General features: G+C 42.5%; 1 protein-coding gene across 1 annotated transcript in view; it reads left to right on the forward strand.

The window, feature by feature from the left end:
• Window positions 1-3,659: 3,659 nt before the first annotated feature.
• The window catches only part of NRG1 (neuregulin 1), a 1,126,614-nt gene continuing 1,109,932 nt past the window's right edge, over window positions 3,660-20,341 (forward strand). The window contains exon 1 of the mRNA XM_030817079.1: window positions 3,660-4,277. Within this exon, the coding sequence (XP_030672939.1) occupies window positions 4,157-4,277 (121 nt within the window). The 5' untranslated portion in view covers window positions 3,660-4,156. The remainder of the gene's footprint in view (window positions 4,278-20,341) is intronic.

Raw genomic sequence — 20,341 nt, forward strand, 5'->3', positions numbered from 1 at the left:
AGAAAATCTGGGGGCAGGGCCAGCAATCTGTGTATTTGCACAGATGATTCTGATGCTCACTACAAATTGAGAACCACTGGTTTTAGGATGTTTACAAAAGACTGAACCTTTTTCTTTCTTTTTAAAACAGCGGTGTGGACAAATTAAATTGTCCCTTTTCTGAACAGCATTTAATCACACTGAACAACTATTCATGCCTTTTCTTAAGCATATGTTAATCATATTAGAAATGCCATTCCCTTCTTGTGCAAAAGGGCGAAATCAGCAACATCCTTCCATTGTGGGTGGGTAAATGAAGGCTCTGATACAAGAATTGAAATGAAATATGTGTGCAAACAGTTCTTAGTACTGAGCTGTTTAAAGAAGCCCTATCTTTGCACAGAAAATGTCTATAAGAATTACTCATTAATGCCACTTAACAGAGAGAGGAAGAGTAGGAGATAATGTGGGAACAGGGTCTTTTTAAAAAATACCATTTTAAAGAAGAGGCTTATGTTTTATCATAGACAAAATGCTTTGTATAGTACTAAGAGGGGCATATCTGTGCCTTTAATGACACTCTAAGCCAGTGCTTTAAAATTTTAGTGTTGTTTTTATTGCCCCTGGAATTCCATTTATCTATGATAGTGTTGGATTAATGTGTGGTAGGCACATTGCCACATCAGTCCATGATTAATTAGCCGACATTTATTGAGTACTTAATATTTGACCCAAACCGGATCAAAATTGGGGAACATAGAAACTGTCGTCTCTGCTAACAAGTTTGCAATCTAGTTGGAGAGATGGGAGTAAAAATCCTGAAAAACTTGGGCTCAATAAGATAACATGATCAAGAGTGAAGAGGCATGATATAGACTGCAAATGCAAGGAAAGTGCACTTTGTGGAGGGGTCACTCCAGTGTTTAGCATGTCAGAAAGGAGGCTTCATGGGGCAGATGGATCTCAAAGGATGCCTAAGTTCAGCAGTGGATTGTTTGCAGAAATGGCCTAATTCTTCCCCTGCTTGCATCTCTGCTCTCTGTTATTCCAACTTTTCAGGTCCTTATGTGAAGAGGTAGAGTCTACTCCTCTGCCCCTGGAATCTGAGCTGGCCCTGTAATGGTAGCAATGTTGATGTGCTAATTCTGATCCTAGACCCCAAGAGACCTCGCACATCTCTGGCCACTCTCTTGAAACACAACCAGCTGCCATGAACAGGCCCAGGTTAAGTCTGTGGGAGGAAGAGACCACATTCTTTATGAGATGAGATGTTTCAGCTGAAGCCATGGGAGACTAGATAGCCCCCAGCAGAGCCATCAGTGAGGTCAACAGAAGAACCCCCTAGCTGAACCCAGTCCAAATTGCCAACTTGCAGAATCTTGGGCTAAATGAACCAATAGGTCACCAAATTTTGAAGTGGTTTGTCATACAGTGACAGATAACTGACACAAATCTGGAAGGTAGAGAGGAAGAAAGTGTTCTAGGCCAGAGTTGTACCTCCCAAAAAGTCGAGTCAGAAATATGGGAGGCCAGGCTAAAGAAAAGTAAAGAAACTAGTAGGATTGGATGTTTGAACCATTTTCTTTCAGTAAATCGCTAGAAGCACCATACAGGGTTCAAGTGAACATATACTGGAGGCCAGACCTGCCCAACTATGCTGCTAAATGTTGATCTTCTCCTGAAGCGCTCCATCAGGGTATGAGAAACAGGAATCTCCCCTTGCCAAGGCACACAGGGAGCATGATGACCCTGTCTCTCCAAACTGCACTTTGAGAGAATGGAACCTTGTTTTGTAGCCAACTATATTATGCCAAGAACAAAAAGATCTTTGTAGCTTATCATCTGTTTTTATTTTTTATATAAAAATCTAAAGCTTCTATGACATACTTTCAAGAAACTGCTAGAGGCAACATGTAGAATCCCAGAGTAAAGATATTATGAAGTTAGAGTACTTTAAAATTCTTCAGTTCTCACAATGTGGATCTATCGCCCATTGAACAACAACTTTAACTGTTTTATGAGGTCACTGAATATATTTTTCACTATAAAAGAACGTAAGAGAAAATATTTACCTTGAAATGCTAAAAATGTGTTCCCTTTCTGTGGAATGGTATTTGTTGAAAGGAATATCCCGGGAGAGGATGGATTCTTGTTTTAGAAATAGCTCTTTAAATGTGGCAGGACATGTGGGGGTAGGGGGACAGATGGGGGTGGAGTTGGGGGAGCTTGGTAGTCAGGTGGCACAATACCAGGTGGAGGTTAAATACCTACAACTCCTTACGCCTGGGATCTTTTGTTCCAATAGCCATAGAAGCTTCTTTCATTTCATTTTTTATTTTTATTTTTTGCAAAACCCATTAGTTGACAAAGTGCCATAAACTGTACAAAATGGCCTCGTTCAGCAAATATTTTATTCAAACTATGCTCCTATCAGCAGTACCACACATGTCATAAAGTCATGGTGAAGCAGGAATTTCAATAAAAGAAAAGGCAGGGGTCATGAAGACCGAAGGATCAAAGGAGCGTGGAGTAGAGGAGGCGTCACATCTGAAGTGCACATTGTATGTGCGCGCTGCAAGGAGAGAGAGCGTTATAAAGTTGTTGTTTTAATCGCTGCTTGTCGCCTGCGAACATGTTGCTCCCTTTTAAGTGTCAAGCAACGGGTTCACCCAAAACTTTTCTGCACCGAGGACCCGCACGCCCGGGGTCCCACCTGCCCCTCTCTGCCTGCCTCCCACCGGCGCCTGGGCATCCTGCGCCGGCTACAGGTCCTTGCTCACTGAAGCGTCACCTCTCACTCCCCAGTAAACCTCCGCAGCCCACTCGGACTGCAGCCTGTTTGCCGCCCGTCCTCCCATTGCAGCACTCCGGGCGACAGAGAGGGAGGAGGCGCGCGGGGACAGGGACGCCCAGGAGGACCCACTCGTGGGTCCCGCTCCGCTCCGGCAGCAGCATGGAGAAAGGACGCGCGGGCCGAGTTGGCACCACAGGTAAACAGGCTGGCGAGGCGCAGGACGCTGTCGCCGCCGCGGCCACCCAGCGATTTCCAGGCACGCAACTCCGCCTCCAGGGCTCTCTCCCTCGCGCTCTCTCCCAGCCGCTTGCTCGCAGCCCCAGCAGCCGCCGCAGCATCACTTCACACAAAGGACTGTCACCCGCGGAGCAGCTCCTCCACCTCCACGTCCTCCTCCGGTGACAGCAGCCCCGACAGCAGGGCTCGGGCGCGGCGGCGGCGCGGGGGGTGGGGGGACCTGTCACTCCCTGTAACCGAGGCGGCGGCAGCGGCTTTTTTGCCTTTTCTATTTTGTTTTTTTTTTTTTTTTTTTTTTGCCCTTATGCCTCTTCGCCTTTCTGTGGTTGCATCCACTTCTTCCCCCCTCCTCCTCCCATAAACAACTCTCCTACCCCCGCACCCCCCAATAAATAAATAAAAGGAGGACGGCAAGGCGGGAGGAGGAGGAGTGGTGCTGCGAGGGGAAGGAAAAGGGAGGCAGCGCGAGAGAGCCGGGCAGAGTCCGAACCGACAGCCAGAAGCCCGCACGCACCTCGCACCATGAGATGGCGACGCGCCCCGCGCCGCTCCGGGCGTCCCGGCCCCCGGGCCCAGCTCCCCGGCCCCGCCGCCCGCTCGCCGCCGCCGCTGCCGCTGCTGCCACTACTGCTGCTGCTGGGGACCGCGGCCCTGGCGCCGGGGGCGGCGGCCGGCGACGAGGCGGCTCCCGCGGGGGCCTCGGTGTGCTACTCGTCCCCGCCCAGCGTGGGATCGGTGCAGGAGCTAGCTCAGCGCGCCGCGGTGGTGATCGAGGGAAAGGTGCACCCGCAGCGGCGGCAGCAGGGGGCACTCGACAGGAAGGCGGCGGCGGCGGCGGGCGAGGCAGGGGCGTGGGGCGGCGATCGCGAGCCGCCAGCCGCGGGCCCACGGGCGCTGGGGCCGCCCGCCGAGGAGCCGCTGCTCGCCGCCAACGGGACCGTGCCCTCCTGGCCCACCGCCCCGGTGCCCAGCGCCAGCGAGCCGAGAGAGGAGGCGCCCTATCTGGTGAAGGTGCACCAGGTGTGGGCGGTGAAAGCCGGGGGCTTGAAGAAGGACTCGCTGCTCACCGTGCGCCTGGGGACCTGGGGCCACCCCGCCTACCCCTCCTGCGGGAGGCTCAAGGAGGACAGCAGGTACATCTTCTTCATGGAGCCCGACGCCAACAGCACCAGCCGCGCGCCGGCCGCCTTCCGAGCCTCTTTTCCCCCTCTGGAGACGGGCCGGAACCTCAAGAAGGAGGTCAGCCGGGTGCTGTGCAAGCGGTGCGGTAAGTTCCTCGCCCTTGGGGGCGCGAACCCGCGGCGAGGAGGGCGCATCCCGGGCGCGCGGGCACCGGGGCTCGACGGCCGCCCGAGCAGGGCAGAGGCGCTCCGGGTCCCAGTTGTTGGTTTCAGGGTGGTGGGCTCTCAGCGATCCTCAGAGAGGGAGGTTTCGCCTTCTCCAGCTTCCCTTGTCTTAGGCTTTGCCACTGGAGAAAGCCCAAGTTTGGTCCTGGGTTGGGGCCGCCTGAAACTTTTTAATCCTTTGGGGTTTGGCTCACCAAGTAGATCGGAAATGTGCCGGCTGCTTTTTTTGTGGGTGATATGAACTTGGCTTTGGTTAGGAGTTGCTGATTCTGGGCCTCCTTCGAAGGAGGAAGGGTTGAGTCCCGCAGGATTTTAACGCCTTCCCTTCGCTTGGAGTCCAGAGTGTGGAGATGGTTAGGGGTTTGCTTCTGTGTCTGTGAAGTCTCTGCAAGGAAGGGGCAGTGCACTGACATTCCCCGACAGATATGGCAGAGTTTTTTGGCAACTCAATGTCCAGCAGAGAGGTGCAGTCTGTACCTTGTGGATATGTGTAATATGTGAGAAGTATAAAGTTGTTATTGGTGGGTTTTTTTTTTTTTTTGGCCAAGTCATCTCAAGAAATTTTGTTTTCACAATATTTTGGTTTGGAGGATGTTTTTGCACTTCAGTGCATCAGAACAGATGAACAAAATTATGGAGTATCGCATGTAGGCCCTGAAGAAGAAGAATTTTGGAAGTTTAGCAGTTGATTTGCTACACCTTTTCCCACTTACCACTAAAAAGTATTCTTCTCGGGGCTGCTTCTATGATCAGGTTTGAGAAATTAGCTGATTATCTCATTACGTTGCTGAGGTAGCATTATGTTTATGCCATTCATAAGCTAATTTCTATGATCTAAATATCTGTATAATTTCCTGATTACCATATAATCACTAACACATAGCGGGGTTTCTTCTCAAACAGTAAATTAACACGATTACACATCACAAATTTCAACATGCATAATAGCTTTTCCCCCTGGTCTTTATGTATCCGTCTAATAGACGTTTGGGTTAATTGAATTTTTATAAAACTCAGCACCATGCCATGCAGAGTCTGCCTGTGATGGAGAGTATGTCAGTTCTTTTAAATTTGTGTCTGGTGGGGGCCAATTATTTAAATTTCTGGTTGGCATTTGTGGTGGTTATGTCCTGCTGTTAATTAATACCTGATGATTTGGTTTTAATGACAGCAAAGATCATTGTTCACCCACCATTCCCTTATCTGAACAATGTACTTTGTATGCCAGAGACCTGTTAGGATTGCACCACTCAGTGGACAGAAGCTGTTCAGAGAGTGGTGCTGAAGAAAGCTGAGTGGCATTGGGATTCCCCGAGACCCACTGATAGATGTCACTCTAAAGCATGGGAAATGCTCTGCTGGGAGCTGTCTTATTAGGGAACTGAAAAGCTCAGCACCATTGTACTGCAGCATATGTTATTCTGTTACAGAATCTGAAACAAAACCTTTTAAGCAACACCACTGTCCAGTTTTCATATGTTTTATAGTGTGTAATTCAGGAAGGATTTTTCCTTTATCCCAAGTCATATGAGTTTTGAATCATTCACTCCACATGGTGGGAAGTTAATATAAAGGGGATCGTAGTTAGCTGTGATGCCTAGGATTGGGAGTGCATTACTAGATTATCAGTTGTGTTAGTTATATCTTTTAACTAGAAATAAATGTAAGACTTGAGAGGTAAAGTTCTTACAAGCATCCAGAGAATGTTTGGAAACGGAAAACTCATGTTGTTTGGAGGAATCATATTCTATTCTTGTGCTTCTAGGGGGAAAAACTTCATTGAAGGTAGTTAGTTTTGTCCCTCAGTTTGCCAGTCAAAAGAAATATAATACATAGTTGTAAGTTGTGGCACGTTTTAAAAAAGTGGGTTTTTAACGAGCTGGAAATCTTTTTGCATGTAATCCAGTATATTAAGACATCACAAAGTTACCGCCCTGGGTTGCTGTAGTTATTGTGTGTGCTTGGCGATTTTAGTGTTATATGATTTAAAGTAGGATATTGCTTTTAACCTCAAATAGATTTAGCTAAGTTTGAACTGAAATCATGCTAAAAGTTTCTCCTCGCATTTGTATAAACATAGTGTTTCTTGTAATACTGGAGGATAAAAGTAAATAATACCAGCTATTTTATATGATGTAAATTCAGTAAATCTGTACTTGGAATATTGAATGTAAAAGTGTGTGTGTGTGTCTGTGTGTGAGAGAGAGAGAGAATGAATGAATGTGTGAATTCATCCAGTTGTGTGGTCTCAGATAATGCCATTCAGAATCTGCCAGGCAAAGAAACACAGAAAAATGGAAAAGAGAGAGAGAACTAGCGAGAGGAGAGAATGAGAATGGGGGCTGATTTGTCCTGGTTGAGCTGCTTCTGGTCAGAAGATTTCAGGGAGAGTGATGGAGCAGAAGGCCCTCACCTAACATGAAGCCGCCCTGGGGGCATGGTGGTTGTGTGCAGGCTTGAGCCATAATGCTAGGCTGGAGAAGGAATAGAGCAAAGTCATTTTGTGATATCATACCCAGGGGAACAGTTTCCAGCTCTGCTGCTCTCAGCTGCAGTGTTGTTTCCTACAAATGTTTTGCTAGTATAGAAACTACACACGCAACAGATTAGCCTTAGGGTTGAGTTAAAATAAAAATCTTTCCTCTTGAAATTCCTTTTTCTCTTTCCCCCTCATCTAATATAAACTCCTGAATAATGTCGATAAAACAAGAAGCTCTTTGAAAAGTGGACCTTTGGAAACAGAAACTATTAGTGTATTTTAGAAGACAACATGGAAATTCATAGCTTGTTTGCTTTGTAGTTGAAGTTTGTATAAATTACACTTCCTTTACACTTATTTAAAGTTTTTGTAGTCTTCACTTTTTCTGTTGCTCACTGAATGACCTAAGAAATATCCTTGGGTTTTATGTTCATCGGAATGCAGGATAATTTGCTGTTCAATTAAATCTCTATTATTCAAACAAGTCATTGTTTGATGTGCTACACTTTTAGCTTCCAAAGCACTGTGGTTATACGAGGCAGAAGCTGATTTCCAAAAAGGAGTACAAACACTGAGGTTGAATAACATCTACAATTGGGCTATGCCAGATTTGTACATCAATTCTGATCTTATAAGCCAATATAAGTATTTTATATCATATGATGGTAGAATGAAGATGTATGCATGTATGCGTGTATTGATAATGTAAACATCTTTATCAAATATTTATGATACATAGCACTTGCTCTTTTTAATATCTTCAGTCACTATTTAATAAAGTGTGGTAACCTTATGGTGTTTTGAAAATGAAAGAAAATGCTGCAGAGATTTTCCAGTCAGCATTAAAGAAAACTATTCTTAATAAAAGCTATATTAAGGAAATAGAAACAGTAACAGATATAGCCTGACTGCTTGTATGTTGTAAATACACATGTAAATTTAATTTCCCAAGTGTTTGTGACTGCTCTTTTTAAACTTCATAAATCTTGCTGTCAAAAATCTACACTGGATTTAAAATAGCTACTTCTACTGAGTAGAGAAAATAAACATAATTTATTTCTATTTATGTTAAAAATGAAACCAACATAGGTCATTTGGGAAAAGATCTCCTTAGAATAAAGGTATTTTAAAAAGTGGATTTAAATATCTGAGTTAGAATATTTCACTAGCACTAGGGGATCGTTCTCATCAGTTATGGGGTATCTATAAATCCTCTGAATCTAAGGAAAGTCCTACCATATGTCCTGACGTATTAAGTAAGACTAGGAGGTTTAGACAACAGAGAATTAAAACAGTGAGCTGTACTTCCTCTGGCTTGTGTATTTATAGCAAATGAGAGCAAAAGACGTGATTGGGTGGGTTATTGCCCTTGTCAAATATAATCTATTCATTGTTCAGGAAATCTCCTTTGCTTTGATACCTATTTTCTTCCTGTTTTTTTTTTCTTAATTATAAACATGATGTCTTTTACAACCCTCTTGTACATTTCAATGATAATTTATGAACTGCTTAGATATTCAAAGATCTCTAAATCCTCATAGCAATACTTAGCCTTTTATTTGTTTTTAATATGGTTGAATGATCTGAAAAAATAATCTCTTTTGATAGCTCTTAATGAATGGGTATTTTGATTAGCTTTATATAGATAAATGATAATGAAAGCAAAAAGGATACAATTAGGGTTCTTACTGATTCAAGCAGTTTGTTACCACCCCAAAATAGTGTAACATGGCTTAGTGAAAGTCTTCATAAGAAAGTAAAAACTAATTTGCAAAGTTCTTATTTCTAAATCACAGAAATGGGCATTGTGGACAGTTTTCAACCAATATATGAATACTCTAAATTTGTGCATACATATCGTTACTCTGCTTTTATGTTATAACATGTAAGTTAAAATTACTATTATGAAAATATATAACCTGGCTAGTTTACCCCCATCCTCTCCAGAATATCAGTCGTTTTATAATACTTGAATGTTTGCTTAGTGACACATTCTGTTGGAATCTAATGTTGAATTATTTGTGGATTTACAGAATATAGAAATTCACAAATAATTGTATGACTAAGAAAAAACTTGGTCATTTTAAGTTGAGGGATTGTCCTAGTTGAGAGGTTGTATTTTCGTATTGCCTAAGTTGTTGAGTGCTGTAGTGCACTTCAAGTAAATCTGTTCCTGAAGACTTGCCCCCTAGATTTTCTTTTTTTTTTTATTATTTTTTTTTGCACACAAAAACAATAAACATTTTCTAAAAATACATACAAACAAAAAGATGCGTATCAAACATATTAGGAAGGTTACACATGGGAAGTCGGGGAATAGAAATGGGGGGTGGGAGTTAAAATAAATGAGAGAGGGACTTTATATGGATCAGTGATAATAACTCAATCCTCTATTTGACAAAGAAGAGGGAGAAGGAAGAGGAAGAAAAAGAAAGTGGGATAAAGGATCAGAAAGGGAGGAAAATAGAAAAAATTAGAGTATGACTCCAGGGTAGACCTGTTTTGTTGTCACTGAGTTGGTTGGTTGGTTTGTCTGTTGTATTTTTCATGTTTCGCCAAGTTGGCCAGACTGGTCTCGAACTCCTAGCCCGAAGTGATCAACCCGCCTCGCCCCCCAGAGTGCCGGTACCACAGGTGTGAGCCACCACGTCCAGCCCCCACATTGCTTCTGGCCTCCGTGGTAGACCTCCCAGACGGAGCGGCCGGGCAGAGGTGCTCCTCACTTCTTCCCAGACACGGGGCGGCCAGGCAGAGGCGCTCCTCACTTCCCAGACGGGGCGGCCGGGCTGAGGCGCTCCTCACTTCCCAGACGATGGGTGGCCGGGCAGAGGCTCTCCTCATTTCCCAGATGTGCCCCCTGGATTTTCATCCCTAAATGATCCATACAGGTTGAAGCAGATAAAATACAAGAAATTTTGGTGAAGTTGACGGTTAAAAATAGATCGACTAGCCTCTTCTTGGCATAGATACAATTATTAGGAAACAGTTCTCCCTAATACAGACTTACCATCCGGGCATCCTAGAGAGAGATGCATATGTGGTAATTTACATTAATTTTTGGTCTTCTTCAGGAGGACCAGGATATTTTTACCTACGGAAAATAGTTTGTTAGGAAGTTCTTTCCTGGCCCTTGATTTACCTCATTTGGACCTAGTAAAATTTATACCTTGTTTTAAATTATAACTAAAAAATCAAAAAGAAGAAATGTTACCTACAGTCTGGATGGACCGTGGGAGACTGTCCTACTACTTTCGAACTCAGACTTCTGCTTTTTTTTTTTTTTTCTTCATCTTTATTTCCCCTATGAAGATACTACAGGGGAAGCCTTGGGTAAACGATGGGGCCTAGGAGTGGATTGTAGTGTATGAGTATAGGATTGCTAGTCATTATCACATGGACTAGCCTTCTCTTGAAACCTTGAAATTCGGCTGTCTGGGTCCAAGGAATGTTGGAAAATAGAGGTCTTAGATCACAAGACTGTGAATGCAAATGGTCTTTCTGTTTCTGATGGGCTCTTTGTCCATCCCATGAGGACGTGGGTGGTAACCTGCATTGCATCTCTAGTTCAGAGGCTTTCTCTCCAAAGCCCAAGGCTCTGTCTTTGGACATCTGCCCTGGCTTGCTGGGAACAAGAAAACAGCTCTGAGTGGTGCATGAATCCGGAGTTGGTAGCCAGATTTACGAGGCAGCAATGGCCCAAAAGAACCTAGAGGAGAGAATTGTTTCCTTTTCTTTTGCTCTGCTGTGCTAGAATACGTGAATTGAATCAAGCCCAGTGCAAGGGAACATACCTGATGAGGGCACTAGAGTCTTGGTACTGGGTATACCCAAGAGCCCAGGGATAGACGAGGGATAAAAGATGTGAAGTACTGTCAGCTTCGCTAAATTTGGAAAACCCATAGTGGTAATACTGTCATCCCAAATGATTGTCTTTTATCTGGGAATTGCCATTAAGGCAAAGATAGCTAAAAAAAATTGAGGACATACTAAAACCACATAGTTATAACTACCACTTATGGAGTTGGTATATTTTTTTGGCCTCTTTGATAGACACATAGAGTTTGATTTTTATGTGTAGATTAAATTCCTGTTAAATAATTAATAAATGACTGAAGCACCCCAGCTGGTTGGATAGTGGAAATCACTGTTCTAGCCTAAATTTAGAAAGATAAAAACATACTTTTGATTTTATTCTCTTCTCGTCTCTGATATGGTGAGTTTGATACCAGGATACCGTTCCCTTCTCTTCCCATCCAGAACCTTACTATAATCTGGATCGACCTTTGGGGCTTCAGAGAAAGGTTATTTAATTTCCCAAAACTTTTCCTTCACTTATTTTTAGAACAATATTTGTTCTGTGTAGCTTATAGGCCAGAAGGAAAAAAAATTCCAGTGTTGTAAATACTTAAAAGTACAGAAGAGTTTTGCAATAGTCTATGAACCCTTACCACTGTTTTCAGCAGAACCATTTGTAAACCATCCCAACTTATTTTGGGTGACAGACTTCAGTATTCAGAAATTTTGTGTTCTCCCTGGATCTCTCCTCACAGGTGTTTAACCATCTCAGTACTATAAGTGATACTTTATGTTGAAATTCATTCTCATAACTGAAGATGGAAAAACACAACTTATACCCCTAAGAAGTAATACAAAGAGGTTTTAGATCAGTTCCTCTTTACTTATTTTTCTCGTTTCTAACATCACAACAGCTCTTGGTTAGCCTGCAGGTGGGGTGGCACGTGCCCATTTGGGCTCTGATGAATAATGAGGTTCTTCACTTTCACTTCCTCGGTCAGCCCTGGAGGCACTGTGGGAGACGATGTGTTATCAGTGAAGCAGCAGATGTGGTGGCAGCATTTTCCTCCACTGCAGGGAGCGTCCCGGCTGTACCTCTGTACAGAGCAGGGGAGCTGTCTACTGAGAAGGAAATGGATGGCTGTGTTTGCTTCACATAGAATTTCTCATTAGCCTTGGGAAGTGGTTCTGGCAGTTGGAGCCCCTTGGTGATTGCCAGGATGGAGAGGTTCTGCTCAGAGCGGGTGTGCTCATTGTCCTGTCATCTGCACAAGGGGCCACAGCATTGAGATAACCTAGGCATGCTGCTGCTTTGCAAGCCCGGACACCTCTGGACGATCCTTTCCTCTGTTGTCTTCATTCCCATCCATAGAGATTGGTCGCATCTTGTCCTCAGGAACACTAGCACCTTTCTTTTTGTTGGAGCAGAAATTTTATAAAACACTCTAGCATTTTGGAATATAATTTTATTCCAATGAGCAGTTTAGAAAAATTTATGGTAACATAAAATTGACCATTTTAACCATTTTTAGGTGTGCAGCAGTTCCGTGGCATTAAGTATTTGCATTGTTGTGCAACCCTCACTGCAATCCATCTCCAGATTTTTATCTTCCCAAAACGGAAACTCTGTATTCATTAAACACCAACTCTCCATTCCCTTTCCTCCTTTTCCCCAACCACCATTCTACTTTCTGTCTTTACAAATTTGACTACTCTAACTACCTTTTTAAAGCATAGAGTTCAGCAGTATTCAATACATTCATAATGTTGTACAACTGTCACCATCATCCATCGCCATACTCTTGAACTTGTAAAACCAAGACTCTATACCCATTAAACTACAACTTCTCATTTTCTCCTCCCCCAGCCACTGACAAACACTATTCTACTGTTTGCCTCTCTGATTTTTACTAAGTGCATCTTTTAAGTGGAATCATACGCTATTTGTCTTTTTATGACTGGCTTATTTCACTTACCATAATGTCCTCAAGGTTCATCATGTTGTAGCATATGTCAGAATTTCCTTCTTTTGAAAGGCTCAATAATATTCCATTGTATGTAAATACCACATTTTGTTTATTCATCCATCCATCCATCAGTGGACACCTGGTTTACTTTCACATTTTGGCTATTATAAATAATGCTGCTGTGAAATATCTTCTCAAATCTACTTTCAATTTTTTGGGTATATACACAGAAGCAGAATTGCTGAAACATATGGTAATTCTTTTTTCTTTCTTTTTTTTTTTTTTTTTGAGATGGCATCTCACTCTGTTGCCCAGGCTGGAGGGCAGTGGCACGATCTTGGCTCACTGCAACCTCCACCTCCTGAGTTCAAGTGATTCTCCTGCCTCAGCCTCCTGAGTAGCTGGGAGTACAGGTGCATGCCACCACGACTAAGTTTTGTATTTTTAGTAGAAATGGGGTTTCACCATGTTGGCCAGGCTGGTCTTGAACTCCTGACCTCAAGTGATCCGCCTGCCTTGGCCTTCCAAAATGCTGGGATTACAGGAGCGAGCCATGGCGCCTGGCCTCATATGGTAGTTCTAGGTTTGCTTTTTGGAGGAGCTATCATACTGTTTTCCATAGCAGCTGTACCATTTTACATTCCCACCAGCAGTACACAAGGGTTCCAATTTTTCCACATCCTCCCTCACACATGTTATTTTCTACTGTTTTGATACTAGCCTTCCTAATGCACGTGGAGTAGTGGTGAGCAGTTTGAAGTTAGTGTCTCTAATTACACTGTCATTAACAAGAAGCAAAAGTTCTCAGAAAAGAGAGGTGTTCATTTATTCAACTCTTAGTTTAAATAGCATGTAAGATCCTGAATCTGAAGCCATGAAATAAGGAAATTACAATGGATAACAGCTTAATAAAAACAATGATTTAAAGAGTAATCTTAGAAATAAAAAATTGAATAAGCTTAGATTTAAAGAATAAGCTTAGAAATAAAAACAATCAAAGATGTAAAGAATAAGCTTAGAAAATGGTCTTACAGAAAACAGTCCTCCAGGGTCATCATGAGAATATTGTATTTTTATTCATATTGCTATCAGTGTAGTCCAGAAAGGAACTTTATCATATTTTGATTAGTTTCAGAACCTTTTAATTGATTTAATATATTCATTAATTGCCCCCACCCCAGCAATTTCCCTGTCTGTATTCCTGTCCACTGCTCCAATCCCCTTCTAATTAGTACTGCACCAGAGGCTGAGTGATTCTGAAATACTGCTTTTTTGTTTGTTTGTTTGTTTGAGACAGGGTCTCGCTCTGTCATCCAGGCGGGAGTGCAGTGGGACGATCTTGGCTCACTGCAACCTCAACCTCATGGGCTCAAGCAGTCCTCCACTTCAGCCTCCCAAGTTGCTGGTGTCACAGGCCCATGCCACCATGCCTGGCTAATTTTTGTATTTTTTGTAGAGATGGGGTTTTGCCCAGGCTGGTCTTGAACTCCTAAGCTCAAGCAATCCTCCTACCTCAGCCTCCCAAAGTGCTGAGATTACAGGCGTGAACCACTGCACTTGGCCTGAAATGCTACTTTTCTTAGGCCTTGTTCCCTACTTAGAAAGTTTCAATGGATGCACCATAGTTAACTCAAGATCTCCATATTCAATGTCCTCCTTAGCCTCACTAAAGCCTTATCTTTCTCACCTTCCCGTATGAACACTTCATCCACTCTGACTGCTCCCTCAACAGGCCAGGCACTTTCCTAACCCTCCTGTTTTTACATGTGCCATTTCCTCTGCCTCGATCTTCTTCCACCCTCATGTCTACCTGTGGAATTTCTGTTCTTCCTTCTAGGGACAGCTCAAATCCTACTGCTTCCATAATTAAACTAGTAATGATTCCTACGAGAGATATGCACTCTAGAATTTGAACACAGAGCTCCTCTTTCTTGTGTACTTTACACAAGGTACTGTTACAAATTTTCCTTCTGTCATGTTGTGTTTGTTACAATGTATGTATTTTAAAATTTTTCCCTGTTTTTGTGTGTCTTGCCTCACTGGCAGCCAACACTATTCTTGAGTTTGGATACTAGCAGGGTCTTCAGCTTACTTGCCAGTGAAAAGTGTCCTGGCCTTGAGTCAGAAGAGTCCTTTCCACTTTCAGCTTTGTAGTTAATACCTGTGTGATTGTGGGTCGCTGACTTTATTCACTCATTTGGGTCTCAGTTTCCTAATATGCAAAACGAGAAGGTAAAATGCTTTTCAAGGTCCATTTAAACTGTATTTGGTCCTCAGAAATGACCCAAACATAAAAATCTCCTTTCTCTGTAGCTTTTCCCTTCCTCTCCTCTTATTTAGTGTTGTTCTTAGGAGAATACATGTGGGAAAACAATTGTGAAACTTTTAGACACTCTAAGAGAGGAGAAGGAGAGCTCAATGAGAGGGAACCTTCAAGGGAAGGTGTCTCCTTTCTCCAAATCTTATCTCCATGGCCTTTTTGTGTCATTTAAAAAAATATTAACAGTTATTTGCATTCGCTGGCATCGCCTTTTCAAAAAGCAAATACCATGGCCTCTGCAAGCCTGTCTTTGAAATGATAAAGTATGATTAATCCACAACTGTATTCTTCAGAATGAGAAAGTTCAGTCATTTGTGGTGCTAAAATGAAAAATAAAGATTTGAATGGTTTTACTATTTACTGTGAATTTATTTTTACAATTTAGATGGGGCACTGTTTTAGGTTCTAATAATTAGCACTGTTGCTGAAATGGTTGAGGTCAGCACAGAGAGTGTGGAGACCTTGGTTTTCAGGGGGATGGCACCAGTTCTGATGGCTGCAGGGCGGGGCTTCCTGCTGAGATGCCAGTGTTGGGTTCTTTCTCAAATTATGATTTTTTTATGGTTTGGGCAAGAAAAGGATGCATTTAAGCCCTTTTATAAGTAAAATGAGCAATCCTGAAACAGTTGTCAAATGGGAATAATTTGATCTGACTTTTAAAGTTTCTGCATGAAGAGGTATTGGCAGCTCCGTGGCATTGGGGCAGGACGGGCAGGGCTTAGCAGGGCTAGATCCATTTTTTTTTTCCTTCAGTTTAACGTCTCTGACCCCTGGTGGATTCACCTACTGCAGAAGAGCCAATGCTGCTTGTAAAGTATGTTTCCTCAATCTACATCTCTCGCCCAGACCTTTCTTTTTGGCTCTCGATCTGTACATCTAACTACTTACCTGGTAACCTATGTCCTACAAACATTTTATGTGAAATATTTTAACCAGTGCCTCATCTCCACTGCCAGTCCCTCTGCACATTTGTATCCTAATAATGACTCTACTCTCACTGCTAGTATGATCACCACAGTTATTCCCAGTGACTTCCTTGGTCAACACTTACTTGGTGCCAGAGTAGTAGGTGCTGAGATAATTTCAGTTAACCCCTCACCATATGGCAGCATTAACATTTTTTAGTTACCTCAAACCAGAAACCTCTCCTGCCCCATACCAGATTAGTGACCACATCCCGTTGATTCTACGTCCTTAACAAATCTCAGATTCATCCCTTCTTCCCTCACTTCAACTTCTCTGTAATAGATTCTTACTGCAACCGTAGCAGCCTCTTTACGCATGGATTCTTTCGCTCTTACATCCATTTTCTATACTGTTGATAGAGTGGTCTTTCTAAAATAGAATAGATGGTACTGTGCTTTTACCTAAAGCTTTTCGGTTGACATCAGGATGAAACTCAGACCCTTTGAATGGCATGTAAGGGCCTTTAGCTTTTGTCTCAAGTATTCTTGTCCAGTTCTTTCTCCTATCCAGAACCTTGTGCTACACTGATGGCATTCTCTACATGTGCCAGGCAGCTTTAGGGCTCCATGGATTTGCACATATTGTTCTCTTTTCTCAGAATGGTCTGCTTCTCTATCTACCTGTTTGTTGTACTGTCACTACCTGTCATTTCAGATTGACTGTCCTTCCATGGAATGGGTAAATAACACTGGATAGCCCTATAACGGATTGTGCTATAGTCCTTACAAATATTTTGTAGAAGAAAATATGATGATTTAGAGATATGTTTATAGTACATTGTCAAGTGAAAAGTGTTGTATAATATATGTGTGATTGACTTTTTCTTTTCTTTTCTCTTTCTCTCTTTCTTTGTGTTTCCCTTTCCTTTCTTCCCTTTCTGCCTCCCTTCCTTCCTCCCTCCCTCCTTCCTCCTCCCTCCTTCTCTTCCTCTCCTCTTTTCTCTTCTCTTCTCTTCTCTTCTCCTCTCTCTCCTCTCCTCTCCTCTCCTCTCCTCTCCTCTCCTCTCCTCTCCCCTCCCCTCCCCTCCCTCCCCTCCCCTCCCCTCCTCTCCTCTCCTCTTCTTTTCTCTTCCCATTGATCTTCCAATAAAAATAAAGGCCTAGAACTCTATGTAGCTAAATGTTAACAGTGTTTATCTCTGGGTATTGGGATTATTGATCTTTAGAATGATCTTCATTTTGTATTTTCTAAAGTTTCTATAATGAACGCACATTACTTTTTAACAAGAAGTAGTAAATGCTATGTTTAACAAAAAATACTGACTTGTGGCAAGTACTATGTCTTACCTATCTTTGTCTTTTTAGAACATTGCCTTCCTGATGGAATATGTATTAGTTAGGGTAGGCTAACTGCTGTAACCAATGATACCCTTAATATATAACAAGTAAAATGCAATAGTTTTTTTCTACCTAGTGAATGAACAGAACACAAGATGTTCTGGTCCTGACTTTCCCCTGAATAAAATCTGCACTAACTCCTGAGGCATAGCCAAACCTCACCTCCAGACCAAATTGGTTGAAATAGGCAGGGTTCCAATTTGTGATGGCCATTTATTTTTAATGGCCTTTCTATTCCCTGAAATGTAGACAAATTTGCCCTTTGCTGCCTCATTGCAGTGGAAGAGCCTCATACCTGTGTGCAGAGCTGATGATGAAAGGCATCTATGTGTGTTGCAGATAAACAGTGTATTAACTATGTGTAATTCCTTATTTCAACTTAGCATTTTATGGGTGAGTTTTGCAATAAATCTTCAACGTTTAATGCTCACTATGTCTTGTTTCATTTGATTTCACTGAAAATGCAGAGGGTCAGGCCACATTCACTCTGTCTCTCCCTGGCATGTTAGGTTGCCTTCTAGAGCTCTGTGTTTCACAAATCATTTTGATGTAGAGACTGTGGAGAAATATTCTCAGGCTTTATCACTGCTGACTTGAGTTTCATGATGCACTTTTTTTTTTCATAGTAGGATAAATTAAAAATGGCTGATAAAGCTGCCTATAAAAGCAAAATTGTTAGGTTAAATCTGCCTGGTGTATTAAATGTATTGATAAGTAATTTGGCCACCATTTTTAATCACTTTTATTAACTCTTAAGTAGTTTTATTTCCAGTAACTTGCAAAATAACTGTCATTATAGACTCAGTCATATTTCTCTTTAAAATACTACTGAAAAGTCCATGAAAATGATTAAAGTGCCAATATCATCCACCTACTTTCTGTTAGCAAGAATTGTTGGTGATTTTATGATTTGCTGGGTATACGATTGTGCTTTCTTTGTGCAACCCAGGAGGAAACGGAACCAGTTCATCCCAGGTGAATAGAGATAATGAATGGGTTTGAAGCCGTGTAAGAGGAGTAGTCTTTTGTGCATTTGTATCATATATGTTATTGTTATGCTCTCTTTAAAGCATTTTATTAAATATTGAGAAGACAAGATACTTGTGAATTATGTGTAAAGTATAAAGAATCATGATACATATAAAGTGCCTTTTGGTGTCATCTTTGCCATCGGCCATTCGGCTTTGTAAGGATCTTGAGTTCAAGGTCACTAAAGAACAGCTTAACACATTTTCTTGCGCACAGGTCAATAAGGGATATATCTCTTCATTAAAATAGATGAGAAGTTTGTCATTACTTTACTGCTTCTTGGCTAGATATGGTGGCTCATGCCTGTAATCGCAGTGCTTTGGGAGGTTGAAGCAGGAGAATCGCCTGAGACCAGGAGTCTGAGACCAGCTTGGGAAACACAGTGAGGCCCTGTCTGTGTGGAAACAAAAAATTAAATTTGCCAGGCTTGGTGGTGTGCACCTTCAGTCCTAGATACTCTGGAAGCTGAGTCAGGAGGATCCCTTGAGCCCAGGAGTTTGAGGTTACAGTGAGCTATGATTGCATCGCTGCACTCCAGCCTGGGTAACAGAATAAGACCTGTCTTTAAAAATAAAAAATAAAAAAGAGTTCCCTGTATTTTTTCCAATCTATTTGCATAGCCTCCAAATCCCATTCCTTTCCGCTCAGATTTAGGCATTCCCACCCTATGGGAGAAATTATTATAGTTGCCATTCTTAGGGTGTTTCCCAAATAAATTACAGGAATCGTGAGATTGCTAAACAAATGTAGGTGGCTAATAGAAAAAGAATAGCAGCAAGCCTACTTTTTTCATTTACTTATTCAACAAATGTTTATCGGGCATCTATTATTTGGTAGGCTTTGTACTGATTTCTGGCTTGACAATGATGAAGAAATTAGACATGCCCGTTTCTGAGCTAAGAAGATAGAGAGGCAAAACGGTTACACAAATAATTATATAATTATGGTTGTGCTAAGCCTCATGAGGGAAAAGTACAAGGTCCTAGCCAGGTGAACACATAACAGAAGAATCTATCTTAGTCTGAAAGATACAAAGTCTTCTTGAGAAAGAAGCATTTCTGTTAGGGTAGGGAGGAGGGGAAAGGAGGAGAGGAAAGATTTGCATTTCCAACCTTGGGGCAGAGAGGTGAGGAATAGCAGAAAGGACAGTCAGTGCAAAGGAAGCAAAAATGGGGTCTGAGAGGTAAGGAACAATCGCACGATTCTAGACTTCCAGGATTCCAGATTTTATCTTAAAAGCAGGGGAACCCAATGAAGGATTTTTAAGAAGAGGAGTTATATGCTTGTCATTTCAAAAACATCACAACTGCTGGTTGTAAGTAGAATGGACTGAAAGGGAATAAGAGTGCATGCAGGGAGCTGAGGTAGGGCTCCAACTGAGACTGGATGTTTGCCTGGACTAGAGTGGGAGCCACAGAGGTGAAGAGAAGTGAAAGATTTGAGATGATTTTTGGAAGCTTCTTCTAGCCTTGGCTGTGATGGGGCAATGCCTGCAAAGGGCGGTGGGGAGGATGGCTCCCAGTGTTCTGGCTTGAGCAAATTGTATGCACAGTAGGCAATGCGATGGTGAATACTGCAGGAGAAGAAGGCCTTGTTTAGTGTACTGTTGACATATCCACGTGGAAGTACCAAGGAAGCATGTGCATGTTTGGAGCTGGAGGTCAGAAGAGAATTCCAGGTTGTCTTTTGAGTGTGGTGGTTTTGGACAAGGACATGACATTTCTAGCTCAATGAAGTAGATAAGATTGCTTAGGGAAGGTGGGAGAGTGTAAGGAAAAGTGAAGAGAAAAGGAAGCATAAGGAACAGCCACCTTTAAAGGTGAGGCAGAGGAGGGGGCAGAGTGATGGGAAAGAAGCAATTAGAGCAGTGAAAGGAAGACCCAAAAAGGATTCAGGAGGGAAGAAGTGGCTGCTGCATCTGAGTCCCTTGAACATCCTGATGGAAGAGGAGGAAGACAGAGCCCAAACCAGGACTTTTTGAGTGCTAACTATTGCCACACATTTTAAACGTAAAAGTGCACATTGCATTTAGGACCAGTGAGGACTTAGAACGCAGTTCTGGCCAATACCAGAGGTGGACCCCAGACCAGGA

The sequence above is a fragment of the Nomascus leucogenys genome, chromosome 8 (genome assembly GCF_006542625.1).
Source record: "Nomascus leucogenys isolate Asia chromosome 8, Asia_NLE_v1, whole genome shotgun sequence".
NCBI classification, from domain to species: domain Eukaryota; kingdom Metazoa; phylum Chordata; class Mammalia; order Primates; family Hylobatidae; genus Nomascus; species Nomascus leucogenys.